General features: G+C 47.2%; 1 protein-coding gene across 1 annotated transcript; it reads right to left on the reverse strand.

Annotated features, from left to right (window-relative positions):
- Positions 1-2,895: 2,895 nt before the first annotated feature.
- SHPK (sedoheptulokinase) lies at positions 2,896-23,701 on the reverse strand. The gene is made up of 7 exons (XM_019981451.2): positions 23,487-23,701; positions 18,532-18,673; positions 13,080-13,263; positions 12,160-12,312; positions 10,425-10,600; positions 8,045-8,245; positions 2,896-6,721 (listed from the first exon to the last, which is right to left on the reverse strand). Exons 1-7 carry the CDS (start codon positions 23,652-23,654, stop codon positions 6,309-6,311), a joined length of 1,437 nt encoding a protein of 478 aa, XP_019837010.2. The 5' UTR covers positions 23,655-23,701; the 3' UTR covers positions 2,896-6,308.
- Between the last annotated feature and the right edge of the window lie 58 nt (positions 23,702-23,759).

A 23,759-nucleotide genomic window follows, 5' to 3' on the forward strand; every position in this document is an offset into this window, starting at 1 on the left:
CAGGAACTGCAGGATCTGGTCAGATTGGAACTGCAATGGGCTTCTTCTATTGGTAGTGCTAGCTCTTAGCAGACCAGAGAAGGCACTCTGATGGCTTCTCTCTCGATTCCCTAGATACTCCTTTTGTGGAATCTGTGGAAATGACCTGGAAGGATTGGTCCTAGTAGCTTGAGGACAAAAATCACTTTTTCCTCACTGGCCAACCCTTTTGCTATCACGTTACTGGCCTGGTGACACTCAGAAGGGACATCTTGGTTGCTGTTTATCCCTTTATGGCTCACCATTTCTACTGCAGTCAGGACTGTACTCAGGAATGAGCAAAGGCACATGTAAGATGGATACTTACCCTAGTAGTCCTAGCTTGGGAAACATTCCAGAAAACTACTCTTCTCCACCCCAGGTGGCATCAAAGGAAAAGGGCAAATCAAACAAAGGTCTGGTGGTAAGGAACCAGAAATCAATCTGGGATGCCATCTGTTCATCTCCTAATGCCTGGTGCATCTCCACCCCACCTCAGTGGTAGAACCAGGAGGGACGAGCAAGGCACCTGTGTCGGTAAGGGACAGACTAAATCTGACCAGGGAAGGAAAGCTTTGGGGGAAGTCTGTCTACACCCCCATCCAGAGCAGGGAGGGTCGCCTCGGGCGGAAAGAAGCCGTGGCTGTGGATGCCGCTTTTTCCTCTCTTACAGATGGGAGCTAGCAGTTCCAGAGCCACTCCTTTAAAAATGTATTTTTTAAAAAACTGGGACAAGTTTGATTCCCAGAATTTTTTTTTAAGTTCACACCTGATCTTCTCCTGTGATACTGAATGGCCACTGTAGTCTTTGGAGGATGGGGAACGCTGGCCTGTTGAAGGATCTCAATTACAAAACTCTTACAATTAGACCAGTTCTGTAGAAAATAAGAGAAATGGGTAGAAGTGCCGTATGTGTTGCTCTTTATCTCTCTGTGAGATGTGCCAGACTTGTGTTCTAAGGGTGCAGATTTGGGCATGAAAGCTTCAGCTGCCTCCTGTTCTCTTACTTTGCTCCCAACTGAACAGGCTGAGAATCAGGGCAGCCTTTCGGGAGGGGTTACCTCAATCTAGGTAGAAATTCAAACAGCCCCAATTATGGTCGAGACTATTTAGAGGATCCAAAGGGTACATAGAGGCCTTTACAGGACTAAGTTTACTTTATGACCTTATTGGAGAGATATAATGCATGTCTGACACTCCTGAGCGACTTCACTTTCACTTTTCACTCTCATGCATTGGAGAAGGAAATGGCAACCCACACCATTGTTCTTGCCTGGAGAATCCCAGGGATGGGGGAGCCTGGTGGGCTGCCGTCTCGGGTTGCACAGAGTCGGACACAACTGAAGCGACTTAGCAGCAGCAGCAGCAATGCATGTCTTGGGACAGACACTGACTCCTGACTCGAGAGCCTGAGTTTTGGGAGAAGCTACTATTTTTGGAGATGAATGGCTTGAACGTGAGACAGGGGAAAGAGGGTACATGAAATAGCCCTCCTCCCTACTGGGAGCCAAGCGGTTCCCATAACAGTGCTAGACTGAGACTATAACATGCTTAAAGGAAGGTAACATCAGAGTCACTTTGTCAAATGTATTCTTGAAGGACTCAAGCGAGTAAGCGCTAGGACTTTAGACTATGCTAAGTTGGCTGACAGAACAGGGAGAGAAGGAAACTCCTGGTAAATTCCTAGATAGACTATGGGAGGTTCTCTGAAAGTTTACTGATGTTAATCCTAAAACTGCAGAAGGAGGAATAATCTTAAAAGATAGATTTCTCACTCAGTTGGCTCCAGATATCTGCCGTAAGCTACTAAAACAGGCATTTGGACCAAACCAGTCTTTAGAAAGAGCTGTTGCAGCTGGCTCGGACAGTATATTATGGTAGAGAATACGAGGAAGAAAATAGGAGGAAAAAAAGAACCAGGCAAAAGACTGAAGCCCCAACAATGGCTGTTAGATCCACTCTGAAACAGCCTGAGAAAAATGCCCAGAGGAACCCAGGTGAAAAGGGACAGGCTTGTTACTACTGTGGAAAGGAGGGGCATCTTAAACGGGACTGCCTTCAGGCATCTAAGCAGCCCCTCAGCTCCATGTCCGGTCTGTAAAGGACGACACCTGAGAAGAGACTGCCCTCTGAGGCATAGGCCCCAGGGGTCAGACTCTCAGGACAATCAAGACTGAAGGTGCCCAGGGGTCCCCACACAAGTCCCTGTCCTAATAATACCTGAGCAGCCCCAGGTATTAATAACTGTGGGGGACCAATCAGTTGGTTTTCTTTTGGACACTGGGGCAACTTTCTCTGTGCTCGCTGAAGCCCCTGACCCACTTCCCTCCCGACCCACTACCATAATGGGACTGTCTGGGTGAGCCAAACATTATTATTTCCGTTTTCCTTTAAGCTGAAAGTGGGACTCTGTCCTGTTTTTTTCATTGTGCCAGAGTCTCCCTCACCCTTTCTGGGTCCAGACCTCTGTTTTCATGAATATGGGACCCTCTGTTTTTAGCTGAACAAAATGTAAAAGTGTGGGCTGATGAAAAAACTGAGTCAAGCACAAAATACTGTTCTTATTGTTATCAAGCTCAATGACCCTCACTTATTTCCACATCAAAAGCAGTATCCACTAAAGCCCAAGGTTAAGGAATGGGCGAAATCTTACTGCAATGACTTCTCATGATGTAAATGGGATCTTCAACTCTAAAGTTCAGAGTGACAATGGTCCACCTTAAAGCTGCTGTAATTCAAGGGGTGTCAAAAGTTCTAGGAATAGAATATCACTTACACTGTTCCTGGAGACCCCAATCTTCAGAAAAAGTTGAAAAGGCTAATGACATTATTAAGAGGCATCTGCGTAAGCTAACTCAGGAAACACAAGACAATTGGTTTAAAGTTTTACCCATAGCTTTAATACGGGCTTGAACTGCCCCAAGAAGGGGCTGTCTCTATGACAGACTGTTTTTGCACACAGATATTGTCATATATCCTGAAGCCTTAGAATTAACTATGTGACTCAGCTTTCAGCTTTTCAATATCCTCATCAATTGAAGGCTTCCCATGGTGGGTTTCCCTACTTCAGGGAAAGGACTTTCTTCAACTCTGCGAACACCTTCACCAACAATCATATGTGATACTCTTCTTGATCTGATGATATCTAAGGTTGCTGGGAAAAATATCAATAACCTCAGATATGCAGATGACACCATCCTTATGGCAGAAAGTGAAGAGGAACTAAAAAGCCTCTTGATGAAAGTGGAAGAGGAGAGTGAAAAAGTTGGCTTAAAGCTCAACATTCAGAAAACGAAGATCATGGCATCTGGTCCCATCACTTCATGGGAAATAGATGGGGAAACAGTGGAAACAGTGTCAGACTTTATTTTTCTGGGCTCCAAAATCATTGCAGATGGTGATTGCAGCCATGAAATTAAAAGACGCTTACTCCTTGGAAGGAAAGTTATGACCAACCTAGATAGCATATTAAAAAGCAGAGATATTACTTTGCCAGCAAAGGTCTGTCTAATCAAGGCTATGGTTTTTCCTGTGGTCATGTATGGATGCGAGAGTTGGATTGTGAAGAAAGCTGAGCGCTGAAGAATTGATGCTTTTGAACTGTGGTGTTGGAGAAGACTCTTGAGTCCCTTGGACTGCAAGGAGATCCACCCAGTCCATTCTAAAGAGATCATTCCTGGGTGTTCATTGGAAGGACTGATGATAAAGCTGAAACTCCAATACTTTGGCCACCTTATGCGAAGAGTTGACTAATTGGAAAAGACCCTGATGCTGGGAGGGATTGAGGGCGGGAGGAGAAGGGGACGACAGAGGATGAGATGGCTGGATAGCATCACCGACTCGATGCACGTGAGTTTGGGTAGGGTTCGGGAGTTGGTGATGGACAGGGAGGCCTGGCATGCTGCGATTCATGGGGTCACAAAGAGTCGGAGACGACTGAGCGACTGAAATGAACTGAATGATCCTAAGATGGACTGGTGTAACATATTGTACCTTAACTATGTACATAATGTGACTTTTAATTTTGATTATGTTTTGATTTGTTTTAATTACTCTTTTGCCTTACATCTATAACTGTAAAATGGGGGTTGTTTCTAACCATCTGAAAGCTTTTAGGTTACAAATGGTTGTTCGAGCTCCTACAAGTGCCACAACCTCCTCCAACTGTTACTTGAGGCCCCTGGATCAGAGACCCTCAATATGAGAGTAAGGAGAATATGTTGCCTCAACAATTTAGGGATGATGCCCCTCAACAGCAGAAAGTAGTTATGGAATGAAAATGGTGCCCCTTTCCCTTGGCAACATAATTCTCCTAAAAGAAAAGAGGGAAATGAGAGAGTCAATTCCTAGGTAGGTTGATAAGTCTGGGGTCCCTGAGGAGGACAAAGGGGCCTGGGGCTCTCAAGGAGGAGAAAAAGACAAATGCTTTTTTCTTTAAGCCCAGAGCTGATGATTACACAACAAAACAATTCATCTTGCTCAAGAATATGTTTTCCCTTAAACTCTATACCAATGTATGATTCTGTACCATTATGACAACAATGTATCCTGCTTGAGGACGTATTTCTCCTTCTTGAGAACCTTCTGACTAATCCTGTTATCTTAAAATGTGTATTATGGGAGAGGGTCTGGTAATATCTTTCTATTGTTAGTTCTAATCTTGTTATCTTAAAATGTATATTGTGGAAGTATGTCTACAAACTTGAGACATTCTTTTGGTTTATTGCAATAACCAACTGAAAAAGTATATAACTCCCTTCCTAAGACTAGCAAGGGGGGCACTCTCCATCCCCCGTCTATTTCAGAAGATTTCTCTGTCCCTTTTCACTGTAATAAAACTCTGCTATACAAAGTCTCTTCAGTGATCAAGCCTGGTCCCTGGTCCCGAAGCTAAATCTTCTTCAGAGATCACGAATCCGACATTGTTAAGCTATCACTTCTGTTGATGTTTCACCGACTGAAACCAATCAGCTGGGAAAGTCCAAGCCTACTTTGTGCTTAAGATCAGGATGTTGACAAACAGCACTAATGACCCAGTTCCTCAGCTGAGGCTCAGGCTGGTACCTCCTAAGCATGGGACAGAAGAAGTGAGTGGTTTATTACTACAGACTGGAGAAATGAGGCCCTGGCAGCTGCACCCAAACTGCTACAGAGGCTCCAAGCCACTGGCAATAGAAACAGCAGCAGGACTGCTAGCTAACAAGCTTGGACTGTGCAAGGCTCAGCCCTGAGAGATACAGTGGACATGCAGAATGGGGACAGAGAGTTTCAGTGCTTTGCAGGATACCTATCCAGCTCCCAATCCTATATTTACAGTCTCCACCCCGAGAATCCTGGGAATGCAAGACAGGCTGCCTCCCTGACCTCGGCTCCTCCCAATGGACAGGGCTGTCTGCTAGCCTTTGGTACAGCCCGAGGTGCCTTCTCTCTCAAAATGGTGGTGTCAACTCATTCTGGCTGAGAGAACTTCCATGACTTTCCCGAGTGATCTGCAGCTGCTTATCTCAGTAGAACTGTGGGGCGGGCAGGGCTTTGCATGGGACAACCTACAAATGATTCCCAGAGCCATGTCCAACCTCCCAAAACCAGTTCTGCAGCAGTGCCAGCCTGGGGAATCAGGACAAGGGGTTCTCTCTGTTTTCTCTCTGGAAGGAGCACATGCAGCTGCATCCCTCCCCTTGGAAGGCCTCCTGGAGACGTGCAGGGGCAAAAACACGTTGCTGCACAGACACACTCCTAGAAAAGGGTCTTTCCGCTGTCTGGCCAGACTCTTGGGAACAATATGCTTGAATGGTCGGGCTATACAGCATCTGTCCCCCTTACTGGTCACGTCACCCACCTTGCCTTCCCTCTTCTGTGCCTTCAACCAGCTGTGTTGTGAGAACATACGACAGGGTGTTCTTAGTTGGAGCCCACAACCACCAGACTATATTTGGTGTCTGAAGCCCACATTTATTTTGCCTACAGATGACCCTGTTGACCAAGATGCTGGGTTACCATTCCTTTTCCTTCTCCCTTTCTCTTTCCTTCCTCCTTTCTTTCTCTCTCTCTCACATTTACATTTGCAACCAGCTCTCAGGTGAGTTTCAGAAGGCACTGATTTGGGATCTGGTTGATGATTCCTGGCTGCATTATGAGTGTGTGCCCCGAAGACTGACTCTTGAGGCCCCAATAACAAGCACTGCTTAAAAGCTGAACACAGAGCTGTCCAAGAAAAGGATGACCCCCAAGATCAGGTCAGGGACGTTAATTAGATAAAATTTGCAACAGTCCTCTGGCCAACGAATGTGCTAGGACTTCTGCTGGCTAAGGCTTCTCTGGAGCATGACCAGAGCGGCCCCCACAGCTGCGTCTACATCCTGTCCATAGGACACTGGCAGAGGGAATGCCCTCTGCACCTCCTGCTTCAGCACTTCATTCCTGGACAGCGCACTCCCACTGCCAATCACCCGCTCCACACCCCACTCCCGGAGCTGCCGAAATGGAAGCATCGAGTGCAGGTTCTGAACGATGCCTCTGCACAGGGCCCGCGTCACGTGCCCCAGGGAGAGGTCAGAGGAGGAGATTCCGGTCACTGAGGCCAGCTGGTCCGGCAGGTGCCTCTCACCCAGCACTGTTGGAGTGATGGTCAGGCAGGTGTCTCTCTGCTGTGCAGCTGCCTGGATCATGCATGAGTACACCATGGATTCTTCAACCTGTAGGCCTGCCAGGGACAGAAAAGGTCGTGTGAGTTTAGGCACCCCCTCGCTGCAGGCTATAGAGTTCCCAGGGGGGCAGGAATGGGTTGACTTGCTGTCCCTCCTCACTGTAGGGGGCTCAGAACTCACTCAGTCTGGCTGGCTGTGCTCGGCCCCAGACTCCAGCCAGCTCTCTCACTGCTCACCCCAACCCAGCCTTCAGAGAGAGAACTTATATGCTGTGTGAGCCCTAACCATCCCGCAGCTGTGGGATGCTTGCTCCCAAGTGGGCCAAATGCATACACTGATCAGTAAGTATCATCACATCTCCTATTAGACTTATTAGCAGTGCCAGAGAAATCCCAGGACCACAGTCTAGCCTGCCCCTCAGCAAAGGTTGAGAACCACCAGTCTAGACCAGAGCTTAGAGTTCTGAATCACTCAAGGGTCTTATTAAAATACAACTCCTGGCTCAGTGTGCCTGGGATGGGGCCTCAGCTTCTGCATTTGTCATCAGCTCCCAGAGGAAGCCAGTGTAGCTGGCCTGAGGACCACGCTTTTTGAGTAGAAGGTTCTAGACCAGTGCTTACCCCTACGTGAGAGCATCAGAATCATTTGGGGAACTTTTAAAAAAATATTTTATTCACTTTTTTGGCTGTACCAGGTCTTAGTTGCAGCACGTGGGATCTTCGATCTTTGTTGTGGCATGCAAATTCTTAGTTGTGACAGCATGTGGGATCTAATTCCCTGACCAGGGATTGAACCTGGGTCCCCTGCATTGGGAGTGCAGAGTCTCAGACACTGGACCACCAAGGAAGTCCCACCTGAGGAACTTTTACAAAATCCCATGCTCAGCATCCCTCTTCCCCAAGTCAAATACTCACCATTTCTAGGGATAAAAATAGGACAGTATTTCCAGTGCTGAGAACCTCCAACCAAAAGCCACTGTAGAGTCTCATCAGTAACACATTTAACTCCCATGTGCTGCAACTAAGACCCAATGCAGGCAAATAAGTAAGGAAAAAAGAAATAAGGCAAATCTCAAATACATGGGACCCAGAGGCTTATTGACCTAGAAAGTAATTGACCTAAAAAAAAAACAGTGGGGTGAAGGAGAGCTGGCAGACTATCAGGATGCTCCACAGTCAAGGTTAGGAGTAATACTCTCAAAAGAGAGTAGGCAATGGCAGCTCAGAAGATGAGAGTAAAGAAGGCTGCCAGCTCAGATCCCTACAGAACCTGGTTCAGTCTGAGACATGAATCTAGAAGTTTATTGTACATTCAGCACCAGGACACTGCCACACAGAAAGGACAAGCAGAGAACACACCGCTGAATGGACCACCCTTACCTAGATCTGCCATCCACTGGACCAGCATGTGGACAAACGTGGCCAGCACGTTGCCCCCATTCAGTGACGCTGCCACAGCCAGGTAAGTCCTGTCGAAGTATGGGAAGTAGGCAACTGGGGCTGCGGGGTCTGGAGTCTGTGGTGGCTGGAATCCTGAAGGCATGGAAGCTACCAGCTGAAGCGAGGTGCTGATGTTGAGAACTGGGGTCCGAGGAAAGCAGAGGTTAGGCCCATTGGGCTAACTCAGAGGCCACAAGTCACAATGGGGCTGGGGAAGTGTGCCACAAATTTCTGGATACTCCTCCTTTCAGGAGGCAGAGACTAATTGAAATAAATCAACTGGACTTCCCAAGTGGCACTAGTGGTTAAAAAAAAAAAAAAAAAAAGCCTGCCCGCCAATACAGGAGACATAAGAGACAGGTTCCATCCCTGGGTCGGGAAGATCCCCTGGAGAAAGAAATAGAACCACCCACTCCAGTACCCTTGCCTGGAGAATCCCATGGACAGAGGACCCTGGAGGGTACAGTCCATGGGGTCGCAAAGAGTCAGATATGACTTAGCAGCTAAACAACAACAAAGGATAGTACTGGTCAGTTTTTAAACTAAAGTTTGAATTGTAATAGTTCTAACTGATGGAGGAAAAAAGATGTGATGACAAAGAAAACCCACGTAAGATGAATGAATTCTCTGTTCCCCTTGATAACAAGGCAGGGCTCTCAAAGTGGGCCCACTCAACCTGGTTGCCCTGAGGATCACATGAAACACACAGTCTGCCACCACCTCGCTGGGGCAGGCAGGCCCAAAGCCCAAGGTCTACTCCACCCCAGGAGGGGCGAATGACAGCCCCCAGACCATATCCAGCCTGGCCATCCGTTTTTATATGGCCTAGGAGCTAGGAGTGGCTTTTGTATACATATCATTTTTAATGATAAGTTTATTGGGATGTATTATAATTCAAATAAATTCAGCATAAAATGCACCCTTTTCAAGTGTACAGTTCTGTGCTTTCTAGTATATTCACTATATGCGCTGTATATGGTATATACACAGGTAAACATCACTGTGATCTAATTTTAGGACGTTTTTACCCCTCTGGAAAGAAATCCCTTACGGGTTAGCAATCAAGCCCCACTCCCAGCCCCTGACAACCATGACTCTTCTTTCTGTCTCTCTGAATCTGCCCATTCAACTCTGGACGTTTCCCAGGAATGGAATCACACACTACGTGGCCCTTCACTTTCCTTCCCATGCTGTAGCATGTTATCTCTGGGGATACACATTTTAAAAATCCACTGATCAGTTGATGAACATTTGGGTTGTTTCTCTCTTTTGGCTATTATGAATAAGGCTGCAGGGAAAAAATTGTGTACAGGTTTTTGTGTGGATACGTGTTTTCAAATCCCTTGGGTATACACCAAGGAGAGGAATTGCTGGGTCGTAGTAATTTCATGCTTAACTTTCAGAGAACTGTCAGATTGTTTTCCAAAGGGACTGCACCATTTTACAATCCCAGAGGGATAGTCTTACCTTTTTAAATGGTTGAAAAGAAATGAAAAGGAGAAGACTATTTCATGAGACATGAAAATTTTATGAAATTCACATTTCAGCCTCTATAAATAAAGTTTTATTGGAACACAGCTACACCCACTCACTTATGCATTAGCTAAGGCTGCTTTTCTGCCCCAACAGCAGGTAAGTAGTTGTGGCAGAAACTAAATGGCCCACAATGCTTGAAATATTTACTACCTGGCCCTTTACAGGAAAACTTTGCCAAACCCTGCCCTGGAGGGCAGCCTCCACCTCACTGTGACTCTCTCACACAAAATACAGGAAAATCTGCATTTCTAATCAAATCCAAGAGAACTTTCATTGACACACACACAGTAACAAAAACCCTAATCTACTCATCTGTTTCCTTGGTCAGGGAGACACACAGAAACCAGCTAACTAGAGAGAGTCATTTTCCTTAGCTGACCCTAGAAAAGAAAGGCACTGGCTGTGCTCAGGGCAGAGCTCGTCCTGCTAGAGGATAAGCTCCCTGGGTAGGGGCTTCACCTGTAGGGATGATGGTGGGGTTTTTTGTTTTGTTGTTTGTGTTTTGTTTTTTATTGGACTGTATTGTGGCATGTGGGCTCTTAGTTGCAACATGCAAGATCTAGTTCCCTGATCAGAGATCAAACCTGGGCCCTCTGTATTGGAAGCACTGAGTCTTAACCACTGGACCACCAGGGAAGTCCCGAAGGTATTTTTCATGTTTGCAGGACAACGGTCAAGAGGACATCGAGATGGCTGGCTATGTGTGCCCCTTAAACCCTCACACAGAGCTGAGGCTTATGAGGCCCCGGTAGAGACTAGAGGAGAGAACCAAAGAAAGACTTACCTGCATCGGTCTTTTGGGCCATGCAGGAATAGACAGAGGCCTGCAAATCACCCAAGGCCACGCCCACCTGCGTCCCCCTTGGGATCTCAAACCAGGCCTGTGAAGTTCTTCCTGCCACACTGCCAGGCTCCGCTACATCTGGGAGCAGCTGGACGGGAAAGCCGGCGGCCCTCAGTCTGCAAATCAAAAGTGGACAGCCTATCTAGCTGGTACTGGATCTTCTGTCTCCTGTTGCTTCCAGGAAACCGAGCAAAGGAAAGTGCTCTGGGACACGCGTTCAAGAAGAGAGGGCAGAATCCAGTGTTTGTACAGAGGGCCCTTTTGCCTTTTTTTAAAACCATGAGATGTCTTGAGTTTTTTAGAGTGAACACTGGCTTTCAAGAGCTTGGGATGGGCCTTCCAAGGAAGACCATAACCAGTTTAAGCAGAGGTGATCGGAAAGGATTGGCTAAGAAGCAGATCGGCATCTGGCCTCCTGTGTTTGAGGGGAGCACAAACACTCTGCAAAGGGGGGCAGTCAGAGTTTTAGAGCCAAGTCACAGTTGGTTAGCACAGGCCAAACCAAAGTCAAACCCATCAGTCTCCTGAGTACCAAATGTAGTCACCACTCAGGGTTAGTGAACATGGGGCTGTCAAGTTCATAAAACATGCTAGAAAGTCCTTTACCTGAACTACCAGGTGCTTTTTGTTTTATTACAGAGCTCAGAATTTGGGACCTGGAGGAAGTGAATTTATGGGCCTCTGGACCTGAAAAGGCAAATGATTGTTTCAAAAGAACTTAAAAGGTATCCCTCAAGTCTACTCCTTCCATTTATTAACCCTACTTTTAAATATATTATGATAAAAATTTATTTTAAAAAAGAAAATGCATTTAAAATATTATCAAAAACAGTCAAATACCTACAATAAATTTAATAAAAGATGTACAACTCTATGCATACAAGCCATTATTAAAAGAAATTAAAGGTTAAAAAATAAATGAAATAAATGAAATGCTTTTAAAAGTTTGTGTCATTTTATATATATATATATATATATATATATAAAATGGTGGTGGGGAGGGATAGTTAAGGAGACATGTGCACACTGCTATATTTAAAATGGATAACTGGAGGACACACAATTTTCACAGTCAGGAGCCTGCCGTGTACCCCTTTGCTTGACAAAAGCAATAAAGCTATTCTTTTCTAATTCAAAAAATAAATAAAATGGAAAAGCAACAAGGACCTACTGCACAGCACAGAGAACTCTGCTCAATGTTACATAACAACCTAAATGGGAAAATAATTTGAAAAAAAAATAGGTACGTGTTTTTGTATAACTGAATCACTTTGTCGCACACCTGAAGCTAACACAACATTGTTAATCAACTATTCTCCAATATAAAACAGAAAGTAAAAAAAACTAAGATAAAATGTATTTAAAAATGAAAGTTGTGGTTTAGCATCTATGGGCTGGGTCTGGGATTCAGAAAGAACTGGGGAGTGCACCCCAGGCCCAGGCAACAGTGGAGGAGCAGGACAGCATGGCATGGTGGGCAGCGCCCTTCCCCAGGGACTTCACTTATGGTCAGGCCCACCCACGCCCAGGGGCTGGAACAGGCTGGGGGCTGTTCGAACCTGATTCTTGGTCTCAGGGAATCCTCCACTATTCCCAGATAGGAAAACCCCACTGAAGCTCCCACTTCAGAGATTCTACCTTTCAGCCTCAAGCCAGCCTGCAAGATTATACTCACATCTCCAAGTTCCAGCTTTGGCTCCTGGTGTTGAAATAGCCCCAGCTAGCAGCATTCTGGTCGGACATCAGGGGTCTTGCCAAGCCGCACAGCATGGCAACCACATAGTCATGGATGGTGCCAGCTGTATCGTAGGACTTGAGGAACTCCGGGCTGTTTGTCATACCCAAAACAATTCAGCGTGGTTTAATATTGACTGAAAAGCATGAGCCACAGCTAACTGAGGGCAGTGTGGACTAGACATGGCATAACTGGGCAGCGACCAGAATCCCACAGGCTACAGTCCCCCACAGCCGAACTTCCCAAGGTGAGGACCTCCAAAAGCCTCCAAGCCAAGCTGGTCAGAGTCAGCCTTAGGGGAGGGTATTCATAGGAGGACACATCATGCCTGGGAAAGCAGGACATCAACCGTTCTTAGCAGTCCTGACCCCACTATGAACCCATCATGTGACCCTTGGCAACTCCCTTACCCTCACTGGCCCCGTTCTTTCCCCCTCTGGGTTAGAATCGGATAATCAACAAGCTCCCTCTGCAAAATGAAGAAGCAGTGGGAGACCAAGTCTAGGTCTTGAGACTGTACCCTGCGCGGGGCCACGCTCACTAAGGGACAGTCCAGTGTGGAGTGATGCTGACCGGCTAGAGGTACCGCTCCCTAGCCACTCTCCTGCATCAAAATCATAGTGCTTGGGCCCAGCTGTGTCTGACTCTGCGACCCATGGACTGTTCATGGGATTTCCAGGCAAGCTGGACTGGGTTTCTATGTCCTTCTCCAGGGGATCTTTCCTGACCCAGGGATCAAACCCACATCTCCTGTGCCCCCTGCATTGCAGGTGGATTCTTTACCCACTGAGCCATCATCAGCTAGCCACTCTCATTCCCCTGAAAATCCATCATCCAATTCAAAGAACAGTCGTCCGTACCTATTTTTCAAAAGCCAGAAGATGGTTGCACAGCCAAACCCTGTGGCCACGCTGAGATGGGACTCCGGCTGGGGCAGAGAAGCCAGGAACTCACTGCTACACCGGCCATCCTGCCACGTGACCAGGTGGCTCACAGCTCTAGGCTCGAACACAGGGGCGGCCCCTCCCTCTGTCCATGCACAGCCTGGAAGGAAGATGACCAAAAAAGGAGAATAGGGCAACTGATGGGCAGCAGCATGTCCTTGAGACTACCCTGCTAGTGAGGTTACAGGATGGACTTTATCACCCGTGACAATGCTTTATTCACACACAGGGGTCCTAGCCAGGACCCAGAAGAGCAGGGAGTAGATGGACCTAGAGATGGTTACAGTGAGTGAAGTAAGTCAGACACAGGACAAATATCATATGACAGCGCTTATATGTGGAATCTAAAAAAAAAAAAAATGGTACCCATGAACTTATTTACAAAACAGAAATAGAGTCTCAGATGGAGAAAACAAATCTAGTTACAGAGGAGGAGGGGAAGGGATAAATTGGGAGGTCAGGATGGACAAATACAAACTACTTTATATAAAACCGATAACTGGGGACTTCCCTGGTGGTCCAGTGTCTAAGACTCTATGCTCCCAAAGCAGGGGGCCTGGGTTCCATCCCTGGTCAGGGAACTACATCCCACATGCGGAATTAAAGATTCTTCATGCCATGACGAAGATCAAAGGTCCTGCGTGTCACAACAAAGACCTGGGACAGCCAAACAAACAAACAAGATTTTTATTTTTAAAAAATAGATAACTAATAAGGACCTACTGTATAGCACAGAGAACTCTACTCAAAATGCTCTAATCATCTATATGGGAAAAGAATCCAAAAAAGAGTGGGTATAGGTATATGTACCACTGATTTACTTTGCTGTATACGTGAAACTAACACAGCATTGTAAATCAACTATACTCCAATAAAAGTTACTTTTAAAAAAAGAAAAAGAGCAGGGAGGTGGTCACAAATGTATGCACCTGGACCTTTTGAAGTTTCACCTGCAAAATAGGTGTAAGCAGGCGATGGGATGGCCCCCCCTTAGGGTAATCCACCCTCAAAGCCACATTTCTGCCTAAAGCTGGCAGTCTAACCCCTGCACTAAAGCTGGACATCTGCAGCTTTTTTTTTCCAACCCTTTAATCTGCTTCCAAAACTCTTTTGACCCTTTTTAAAAAACTTCTGGAACTATCATTTTTATTTTGTCTGTATTATAAAACAGAGTTCTTACATGTACCAGGGATTGTTCAAAGCACTTTCAAAATATTAATTTATTTCATCTACATATTAGCCTTACAACATATGTGTGATAAGACCTCTAGAACACGGGCTCAACAGTTGTGGCTCACTGACTTAGTTGCTTGGAGGCATGTGAGATCTTCCTAGATAAGGGATCAAACTGGTGTCCAGGGAAACCCCCAGGAACAGCATTTTAAAAAACCAATTTTCCACCCCCTTTGCCAACTCTTGATATTCTCAAACTGATTTCTGACAATCCAGTGAGTGGAAAAATGATTTCTCACTGTTATTTTCATCTGCATTTCCCTAGTTCATAGTGACATCGAGCATCTTTTCAAGTGCTTATTAGCTATTTGTACTTTCTCTTCTGGCATCTGCCTATTGGTTTCCTTTGCCCATTAGTCCACAGGGCCGTTAGTCCTTTCTTTGTTACTCATTCTTCATAGGCCCCCAGCTTCATCCTTTGTCTACTATACACTAGTGAAAATTTTCTCCCTGCCCGCTGCTGGGCTTTTAGCTTGGTTTTATGATCCCTACTTGTCTCCTGCCATTACTGAGCCTGAAAATGGAATGTGGAAACTGGCATAACCACAGGCCTCTCAAAAGACACCATTCACTCCCTCTCCTCTCCTCCAATGGGCTCGCCTGTGCCCTCATGGAGGCACTTAGCTCTCTGCTCAGGTTACTGGTGCCTGTCTGTGCTGACCGCCTTGAGTGAGCCCTGGCAGAGGAGGGCTGAATCTCCATTCCTATGTCTCCCATGGGGCCCAGCAAGGAGCCTCAAGTATTGCAGATTCTGAAATCAAACCAAATTATGGCCACTGTTAAAAGCAGAACGACTTGATCTCAAATAGGATTTCACTCGCTCCACTAAGCAGGTTATCATCATGGTCAAATGGTGACTCTCCTCCTTCCCATAAACAGAAACCAAACCAAGTAGGTGGGCAGGCGGGCTCCATGAAATATTAAGAAGCTCTCTCCACCCATATGGATGATGGTTTGTGTGGTTGTTACAGAGTCCAGGAGATGGGCAGAAGGGAAGGCGTGTGACCAGACCACAATCATTAGATCTCTGCTGTCCACTCTGGGAAGGGTTTTAGTATTAAAAGGACATTTATTCTCATTAACGCAAAATTAAGGAGTTTAAAAAACTTTTACAACCTAGACTCTCCCCGAGAGGTCAGCACTAACACCATGACCAGCCTTTGGCTCTTGCTACCGATTGGAGCCAAGCAGCTCCCGTGGTCCCTGCTGGCCTGACGGTGGGCAGACAATGGGAGAGGAGGAGGGGGAGAGCCTGGGCTGGCTTCTGCACTTACCCAGGCCCATCCTGAAGACTGATCAAAGGCGGCATCACCAGACCTCCGTCAAGCTGCTCAAAAGCAGGTCGCCACTCACTTGGCCCACTGATTCTCCAGGCAAAGGAGGGGTGAATCCCATGTTCAGATCTCCTTAACTACAATCCCTCCCCCAGTAGCCATCATTCTCTGCTTAAAACACTTGCAGTAAAATGTTGATATTTTTGAAGCTGGGTGATGGGTGTGTGTTGATTCATAACAACACTGTTCTCCCTACTTTTATGTCTATGTAGAAATTTTATATATATATATATACAAAATAATTTTATTTATTTATTTATGGCTGTGCTGGGTCTTCATCAGGGCTTCCCTGATAGCTCAGTTGGTAAAGAATCTGCCTGCAATGCAGGATACCCTGGTTCAGTTTCTGGGTTGGGGAGATTTCCTGGAGAAGGGAAAAGCTACCCACTACTTCACGGGCTTTTCTCTAGGTGCGGAGGGCGGGGGTTACTCTTCAGTGCAGTGTGTGAGCTTCTCATTGTGGTGGCTTCTCTTGTTGCAGAAGCACAGGCTCTAGGGGAGTGGACTCAGAAGTTGTGGCCTACGGGCTCTAGAGCACAGGCTCAGTAGTTGGGGTGCACAGGTTTAATTGTTTGGCAGCATGTGGGATCTTCCCAGACCAGGGATCAAAACCATGTCTTCTGCATTGGCAGGTGGATTCTTTTTTTTTTTTTTTGGCAGGTGGATTCTTTACCACTGAGCCATCAAGGGAGCCCTGAACATTTTAGAATTTTTAAAAATTTTTCTTCATGCTTGCCATAACAGAAGCTCACAACTTCCTACAGCAGCCTGATCCTTCCTTCCTTGGACATTCTGTTGGGCTGTTCCTCCCTCCGTTGAGCTAGTGTATCCTTGTGTGGCTCTGGTCCTCCCAGAGACCTTTCAAAGTTCAGGTGTCTGAAGTCAGACAGACTTGGGTTTGAAAGCTGGAGTCACCACTTGCTGTCCTATGACCCTGAGCATATTATTTTGTAATCTCTCTGAACCTCCACTTCTCATCTGCTCAAGAGGGACAATAATGTCACCTACATCATAAAGGTGTTGGGAAAATTCGATGAGATCACACAGGTAATGCCCTTAGCTCTGCACCTGGCATGCCAAGTGCTCATTGCTGTTTTGCTGGCTTAATTCCCCTCCTGGAGGCCAAAAAAAACAAGCCACCCACATCTACACCGTGGCAGACCTTCTGAAATAAATACCCAACTAAATAATGCTTAGCAACGGTGCCCATGAAAAGGACGTGGAACTGAAAATTCACGAATATCTGTGATGATGTTAAACAACAAAAACTGTGCTCAAATGCAGAAAAGTTTCCTCTGTGTCTTGATATTTCCTGCAGCTACACTAATCTCTTGGTGTTGGCACTGATGCTCCAAGATACTGGTACAAAGAAAGAGAAGGCTATGAAAAAATCCACTCGACTGAACCCAACAGAGAATCAGAGAGGACTCACTCTTCACCCTCTCCCTGTTCATGTATAATGTGTGAGTGGACAGTTCAGTTTATTACATCTTTGAACGGGACAGATGCTCACAAAACGCAAGAGGACAGCCTGACCCTTCACAGAGAGTCTTTGGCGGCACGCTTCTGGTTCCCGGTGAGGCAGAAGATAGATGAGCCCCAGGCTAAGCAGCTGGAGTTTGTCCCCTGTGGACAGACACTCCAAGATGAAGATAATAGCAGGAGCTAAGGGGAGCTGCACCCTGCTCAGATATAAGATTAATAAGAGACCGAGACTTCCCTGACAATCCAGTGGTTCAGACTTCGTGCTTCCAATGCAGGGGGCACAGGTTTGACCCATGGGAACTAAGGTCTGGGAACTAAGATGCCACAATCCCACATGCCTTGTAGCCAAAAAAAGAAAGAGCGAGACCACATATTTCTCGTTCTTGAGGTCAAGGAGACCTTCCCAACTACACATGAGTAAAAAGGCTCCTCAGGGGTCAAAAAGGGAGGGAGTGCCACCCCATAGTAGGTGATGTCAACATTCCCATAGGCCTCTTTCCCAGAATCCATCTTGGCTAAGAGATGCGCACACACACAGGGGAGGACCCTGAGATAAACTAAACATGGCAAAGCAAGATGATTGGCGGAAACCAGAAGAAACGCCCCATATAAGTGGTTCAAACTACCACGAGGGCACAACTCTCCCTGAGCCCACCCGTGCGTCTATCCACACACACCCTTTTTCCTCCTAACAAACAATTTACTTGTTTCACTGCGTTTTGTATCTTTGTGGAAATTCCTTTCTACAAAGCTGACAGGCCAGCACCTCGTCACTGGCTATGGGTCTGGGGGCTAGGATTCAGCTCTCTCACTGCCTCACTCTGACTTCAGTCTCTGGCCAGGGAACCAAATTCCTGCTTTAAGCCGCACCACAGGCTGAGGCCATCGAAGATCGCAGGGTGACTGCTTTTGCTTTGTTTTGTTTCAATGTGGACCATTATTGAAGCCTTCATAGGGCTTACCTGGTGGCTCAGTGATAAAGAATCTGCCTGCAGTGCAGAAGACCTGGGTATGATCCCTGGGTTAGGAAGATCCCCTGGAGGAGAAAATGGCTACCCACTCCAGTATACTTGCCTGGAGAATTCCGTGGTCAGAGGAGCCTGGGAGGCTACAGTTCATGGGGTTGCAAAAGAGTTGGACATGACTGAGCAACTAAAGAACAACAACCACACTGAACTTGTTACAATATTGCTTCTGTTTAACACTGGGTTTTTTTGTCCTGGAGGGATGTAGGATCTTAGTCACAGAACAGGGATAGAACCCACGCCCACAGGGTGACTGTTAACAGAATGTGATTGCCCCCAAGCCCAGCATACCTTGGCCTGTTTTCCAAAACATGACTCCATGCATCTGCCCCGACACGCCGATGCCACAGACCTTCCGGAGCTGCTGCCGGGGAAGGGCAGCGAGACACTCGTGGAGGGCCTGGATGATTCTCTTCACGTCCTGTTCTTGCCCCTGGAAACAGAATAGGACATGCTGGCCAGAGGCACGCACACTGGGAGGACCAGAAGACAGAGGTGGCAGGGACTTCCTGCGTGGGGGCTGCCTAGCTAACTCCCCCGAGGTCACTCCCAGGACCTGCGGACTGGGCCTCAAGGGTGAGATGTGGGCCTGAGGGGTCTCCACCACCTCCTCCTGGAGTAGGAATGTGGTGGGCAAGGTTCCACTCCTCCCTTTAGCAATGAGGGAGGGCTTGACCTGGGTTTGATCCCTGGGTCGGGAAGATCCCCTGGAGAAGGAAATGGCAACCCACTCCAGCATTCTTGCCTGGGAAATCCCATGGAAGCAGGAACCTGGTGGGCTACAATCCATGGGGTCGCCAAGAGTCAGACACGACTGAGCGACTTCACTTACTGATGAGGAGCCACTGCAGGTCAAATTCAACCAATGGCCGGACTCTGGCCCTTGCTGTGGAACAGTCTGAGCTGAGAAAAGCGCTGCCCTGCCCTACAGGCACTTACAGTCCAGCTGTGCTGTGTGCTGTGCTTAGTCACTCAGTCATGTCTGATTCTCTGCAACTTCATGGACTGTAGTCCGCCAGGTTTCTCTGTCCGTGGGGATTCTCCAGGCAGGAATACTGGAGTGCATTGCATGCCCTCCTCCAGGGAATCTTCCCAACCCAGGGATCATACCCAGGTCTCCTGCATTGCAGGTGGATTCTTTACTAACTGAGCCACCAGAGAAGCCTAAGAATACTGGAGTGGGTAACCTATCCCTTCTTCAGGGGGTCTTCTGGACCCAGGAATTGAACTGGGATCTCCTGCATCACAGGTGGATTCTTTACCAGTTGAGCTACCAGGGAAGCCCTATAGTCCAACAGGACAGGAAAACACAAGATGTGCTACAAGGAGAAATAAGGCAAGGTACATGGAATGCTGGGGTAGAAAAAGGATGGAACACAGCAGGAAAGAGGTAGACAAGAGAGCTTTCCTAGGGACTTCCCTGGTGGTCCAGTGGCTAAGACTCTGAGCTCCCAATGCCAGGGGGCTCAGGTTCGAGATCTAGTCAGGGAACTCTATCGAATTTGCCACAGCTAAGACTTTGTATGCTGCAACTGAAGATCCCTCGTGCCACAACCAAGACCTGGTGCAGACAAATAAATAAATAAAAATTTTAAAAATAAAAAACCTTGTAACTTATTTTTAAAAAGAAAGATAAGAAAGGCTTCCTGGACTAAAGCACCTGACAAGAGGTGCTAGTGGTTGCTTCCGATCACATTCAGGCAGGTGTTTCCTGAACATGCTGAGGGGCCAGAATTTGCTCCAGGGGCAGTGCAGGCCTCCCCTCCCTGGAGCTAACGCTTCATCTGTCAGCTGGCCTTGGGCTGTGGCAGTTCTTGGCTCCGAACAGATATGACAAAAGGATTAGAAAGAAGGAAGGTGAGGAGGGGTAGGATGGGGGAAAGAGTGAGCAGACAGCACAGAGCATTTTCTTGAGGAGGCAGCCCCACATCCTAACAAGGCTCTTTTTTTGGACAGAACCACTCGGCATGGTGTGGCCAATTAACTAGTCAATCCTAAAGGAAATCAACCCTGAAAGTATTCATTGGAAGGACTGATGCTGAAGCTGAAACTCCAATACTTTGTCACCTGATTCAAAGAACTGACTCCTTAGAAAAGACCCTGATGCTGGGAAAGATCGAAGGCAGGAAAAGAAGGGGACGACAGAGGATGAAATGGCTGGATGGCATCACCGACTCAGTGAACATGAGTTTGAGCAAGTTCTGGGAGTTGGTGATGGACAGGGAAGCCTGGTGTGCTGCAGTCCATAGAGTCACAAAGAGTCGGACACGACTGAGCAACTGAACTGAACTCGGGATAGGGGATATTATTTCTCAGACTGTAAATTAAACCCGTGCCTCCTGCAATGGAAGTCTGGAATCTTAACCACTGGACTGCCAGGGAAGTCTCCTAACAAGACTCTTTATGCAGAAGAGACTACAGGAGAACTGACTGGGCAGTAAAAGACAGGGCAGAGAGGAGCTGCATACATGCGCATGATCCCCCAGGAGGGAAAAACTAAGACAGCAGGCAAAGGAAAAAGGAAGCAGGGAAGAGACATTTGTTTACACCTGCCCTGTCCAACACAGCAGTGATTAGCCACACGAGGCAGGTCCACATTGAAAACTACACACCAGATTTCAGATTTAGTAGGAAAAAAATAAAGCACAATCTCTCATTAATAATTTCATATGATTACATATTGAAACGATACATTTGGATACATTGGGTTAAATAAAATAGCCGATGAAAATTAATTTCAGGGTTCCTTTTTACTGTTTTTTAGCGTGGCTGCCAGAAAACTGAAAACTACACAAGGCTCACAGTTCCATTGGGCAGTGCAGGTTTACAGAGTTCCCATGTGGCCGGCAGATGGTGCGTGAGCCCAGAACAGAGAAGCTGTTCTCTATATGGGCCCAAAGTGGGTGGGCTGTGTGGATGGGGACAGCGGAAGAGGGGAACAGTCTGGATGGAGTGAAGACAAGGAGGCAGTCAGTGTACAGCGAGTTTTAGTGGTGAGTGTGACGGGGGAGTAGTTCTTGGACAGACAATGGGTACACCCACAGTGTAACAAGACAGGTGCTGCCCCCATTCCTTAGTTCAGAATATCAAGTGGTCTATATCCAGATCAAATCCTAGAACTTCAGATTGGAAAATAAAGAGCTTAAGAACTCATTCAACCCTCCTCCTCCCCACTCCTTTTACAGAGGGGGGAAATGGAGGCCCAGAAAGGACAAATTAATAGCACAGGAAGGGTTGCAGAGGGAATTTCCTGGCAATTCAGTGGTTAGGACTCGGCACTTTTACTCCTGTGGGCCTGGGTTTGATCCCTGGTCTGGGAACTAAGATCCCACAAGCCATGTAGCACAGCCAAAGAAAAGGGGGTAGACAGAGTTTCCCTCAAAAATCCTGTTATTTTAAAGTTGCAAAGAGCTAAACATCTGACCTTCCACATAGTTGCCAAATTTGGCCATGGAGTACACAATGCTTCTAGAGTGAGAAATGTGGACAGGAGGATGGAACAGAACCATCACAGGTTTCTATAGATCAGTAGTTCTTATTCCAGGGGTGATTTTTGTCCCTTAGGGGGCATTTGGCAATATGGAGATATTTGGGGGTGTTGCAACTGGGGAGGAGGGTTCTACCACCATGCAATGGGTTAGAGGCCAGGGATGCTATTAAATAACCTACAACGTACAGGACAGCCCCTCACAACAAAGAATCATCCTGCCGTCGAGTATCAACAGTGCCGAGGTTGAGAAATACTGCTCCAGGTGAAATTACAGTAGTGCTGTTTGTCCCAGGGCACAACACACATGCGGAGGATGCAAGGGAGGGAGCTATTATGAACATCTCCTAAACCCCTCCTTAGGCAGGTGTGGAGCACTGGGTGTGCCTGTAAACAGAGAACAGCATGCTGAACACTGGAGGAAGTGGGGGATGTGGCCCTATGTCTAGAGCCAAGAAGTGGCACTCTCTCAAGAGAAAAAGGGCACTGCCTAAAACCCACTTCCTGGAATCTTGGCTCTGCTGCTCACCCCAACAGGGTCCAAGCTGACGTCTCCATGTCAAGGTGCATGAAGTGAGATAACGATTCTAAAATGCCCTGATGCTCCAACCAAATTAATTTTGAAAGACTCTGTGAAAATGTGCTCCTGAAATCTTTATCCTCTGAAGTGCTTCTGAGCAAGATGGACTCTGGGGACTTCCCTGGAAGCCCTGTGGTTAGAACTGTATGCTTTCACTGAGGAGGGCCTGGGTTTGATCCCTGGTTGAGGAACTAAGATCCAACATGATGGAAAGTGCAGCCAAAAAAAAAAAAAAAAAAAAGATGGAGTGTGAACCCTAAAGAACTGAGCCCAGTTATGTAGCAAGAGCTTGTGAAAAACAAAGTTCTTGGGAACGGGGTTTGGCTCAGAAAATCGAAGTTTGTGGCCAGCAGTGGCCATAGAGGTTATCTATTTCAATTACAAGAACAAGCCGAGATCCAGAAAGTCATGAGGTTACAAAGAAAGTTCCTTGATATTAATTTCTATTATCAATGAATTGAATATTGAGATACCCTTTTCAGGGAATTAATGGACTCCATCTCTGAGGACTAATATCCTTTCTGAACCCACCTCTTACAACTGAGCCCACTGTGGTGAAATTCTCAATTTCTATCTCGTAGTTTTCACAAGACACTAGTTTTTGTGTAGAAATATCAATCTGAACTTCTCAATGGACCTGTCCTAATTTCTTTCCTCTAAGCTCTCTCAGCCTTTGGGGTCAAGGGACTTTTGCTAGCCAAATGTTTAAGTTCCTCCACCCACAATCTATACCTGTGGGATGAGAGAGGGGCAGGTTACACCTGGTTTTGTATCTGGTTTCTCAAGGAAAACCCAGACACTGCCCTAGGAAACAAACCGAATCCTGAATTTGAGGACATGGGACAGATGTGAGGAGCAGAGAGCCACAAGAATGAGAAGGTGGCCTGCGATCACTCCATATGCAGGAGAGCAATTTTCCCGCAGGTCAGGGTACAGAAGGTGAAGGGCAGAGAGCACGGGGATCTAGCGCCTAGGGCAAGGCTTCCAAAGAAGGCTCGAGAGTGGCTAGATCGGTGCCAGCAGGTGGGAAAGCTCCTGGGAGGAGAGCTATCGAATCGAGGGAGTTGCATCAGGCAAGCAGAGATCAGGCAGGCTGGAGCAGTCAGTGAGACTTCATTGAGGAGGGAGAGGGTGTCCGGAGGCTCCCGGAGGCGGTGCGGCTCCAGGGAGCTGCCTCACCTGGGGCCCCGCCGCCGCGCTCTGGGCCGCCGTCTCGGCCTGCGCTGCCCGAGCACAGCTCGCCAGTACCACGAACCCGGAAGGGTCGCCGAGCGCGGCCTCCACCAGGGCCGCCTTCACAGACGTGGTGCCCAGGTCGATGCCAAGAGTGACAGATCGTGCAGCCATGACAGCGTCGGCGCCAGCACCCGTCAACCTGGACCTAGGCGCCGAGGCGGGCCCTCGCCTGCCAATCTTTCCAGCCACGCCCAACACACAGAATTCTCATCTTCC

This window comes from Bos indicus, chromosome 19 (genome assembly GCF_029378745.1).
Source record: "Bos indicus isolate NIAB-ARS_2022 breed Sahiwal x Tharparkar chromosome 19, NIAB-ARS_B.indTharparkar_mat_pri_1.0, whole genome shotgun sequence".
Taxonomy (NCBI): domain Eukaryota; kingdom Metazoa; phylum Chordata; class Mammalia; order Artiodactyla; family Bovidae; genus Bos; species Bos indicus.

Coding starts and splice junctions, on each gene's coding strand:
- SHPK (XM_019981451.2), bottom strand. CDS start 23,654: ATGGCTGCACGATCTGTCACTCTTGGCATCGACCTGGGCACCACGTCT. Junction 18,674..23,486: donor GCGCGGCGGCGGGGCCCCAG/GTGAGGCAGCTC, acceptor TTCTGTTTCCAG/GGGCAAGAACAGGACGTGAA. Junction 10,601..12,159: donor CAAAGCTGGAACTTGGAGAT/GTGAGTATAATC, acceptor TTTGATTTGCAG/ACTGAGGGCCGCCGGCTTTC.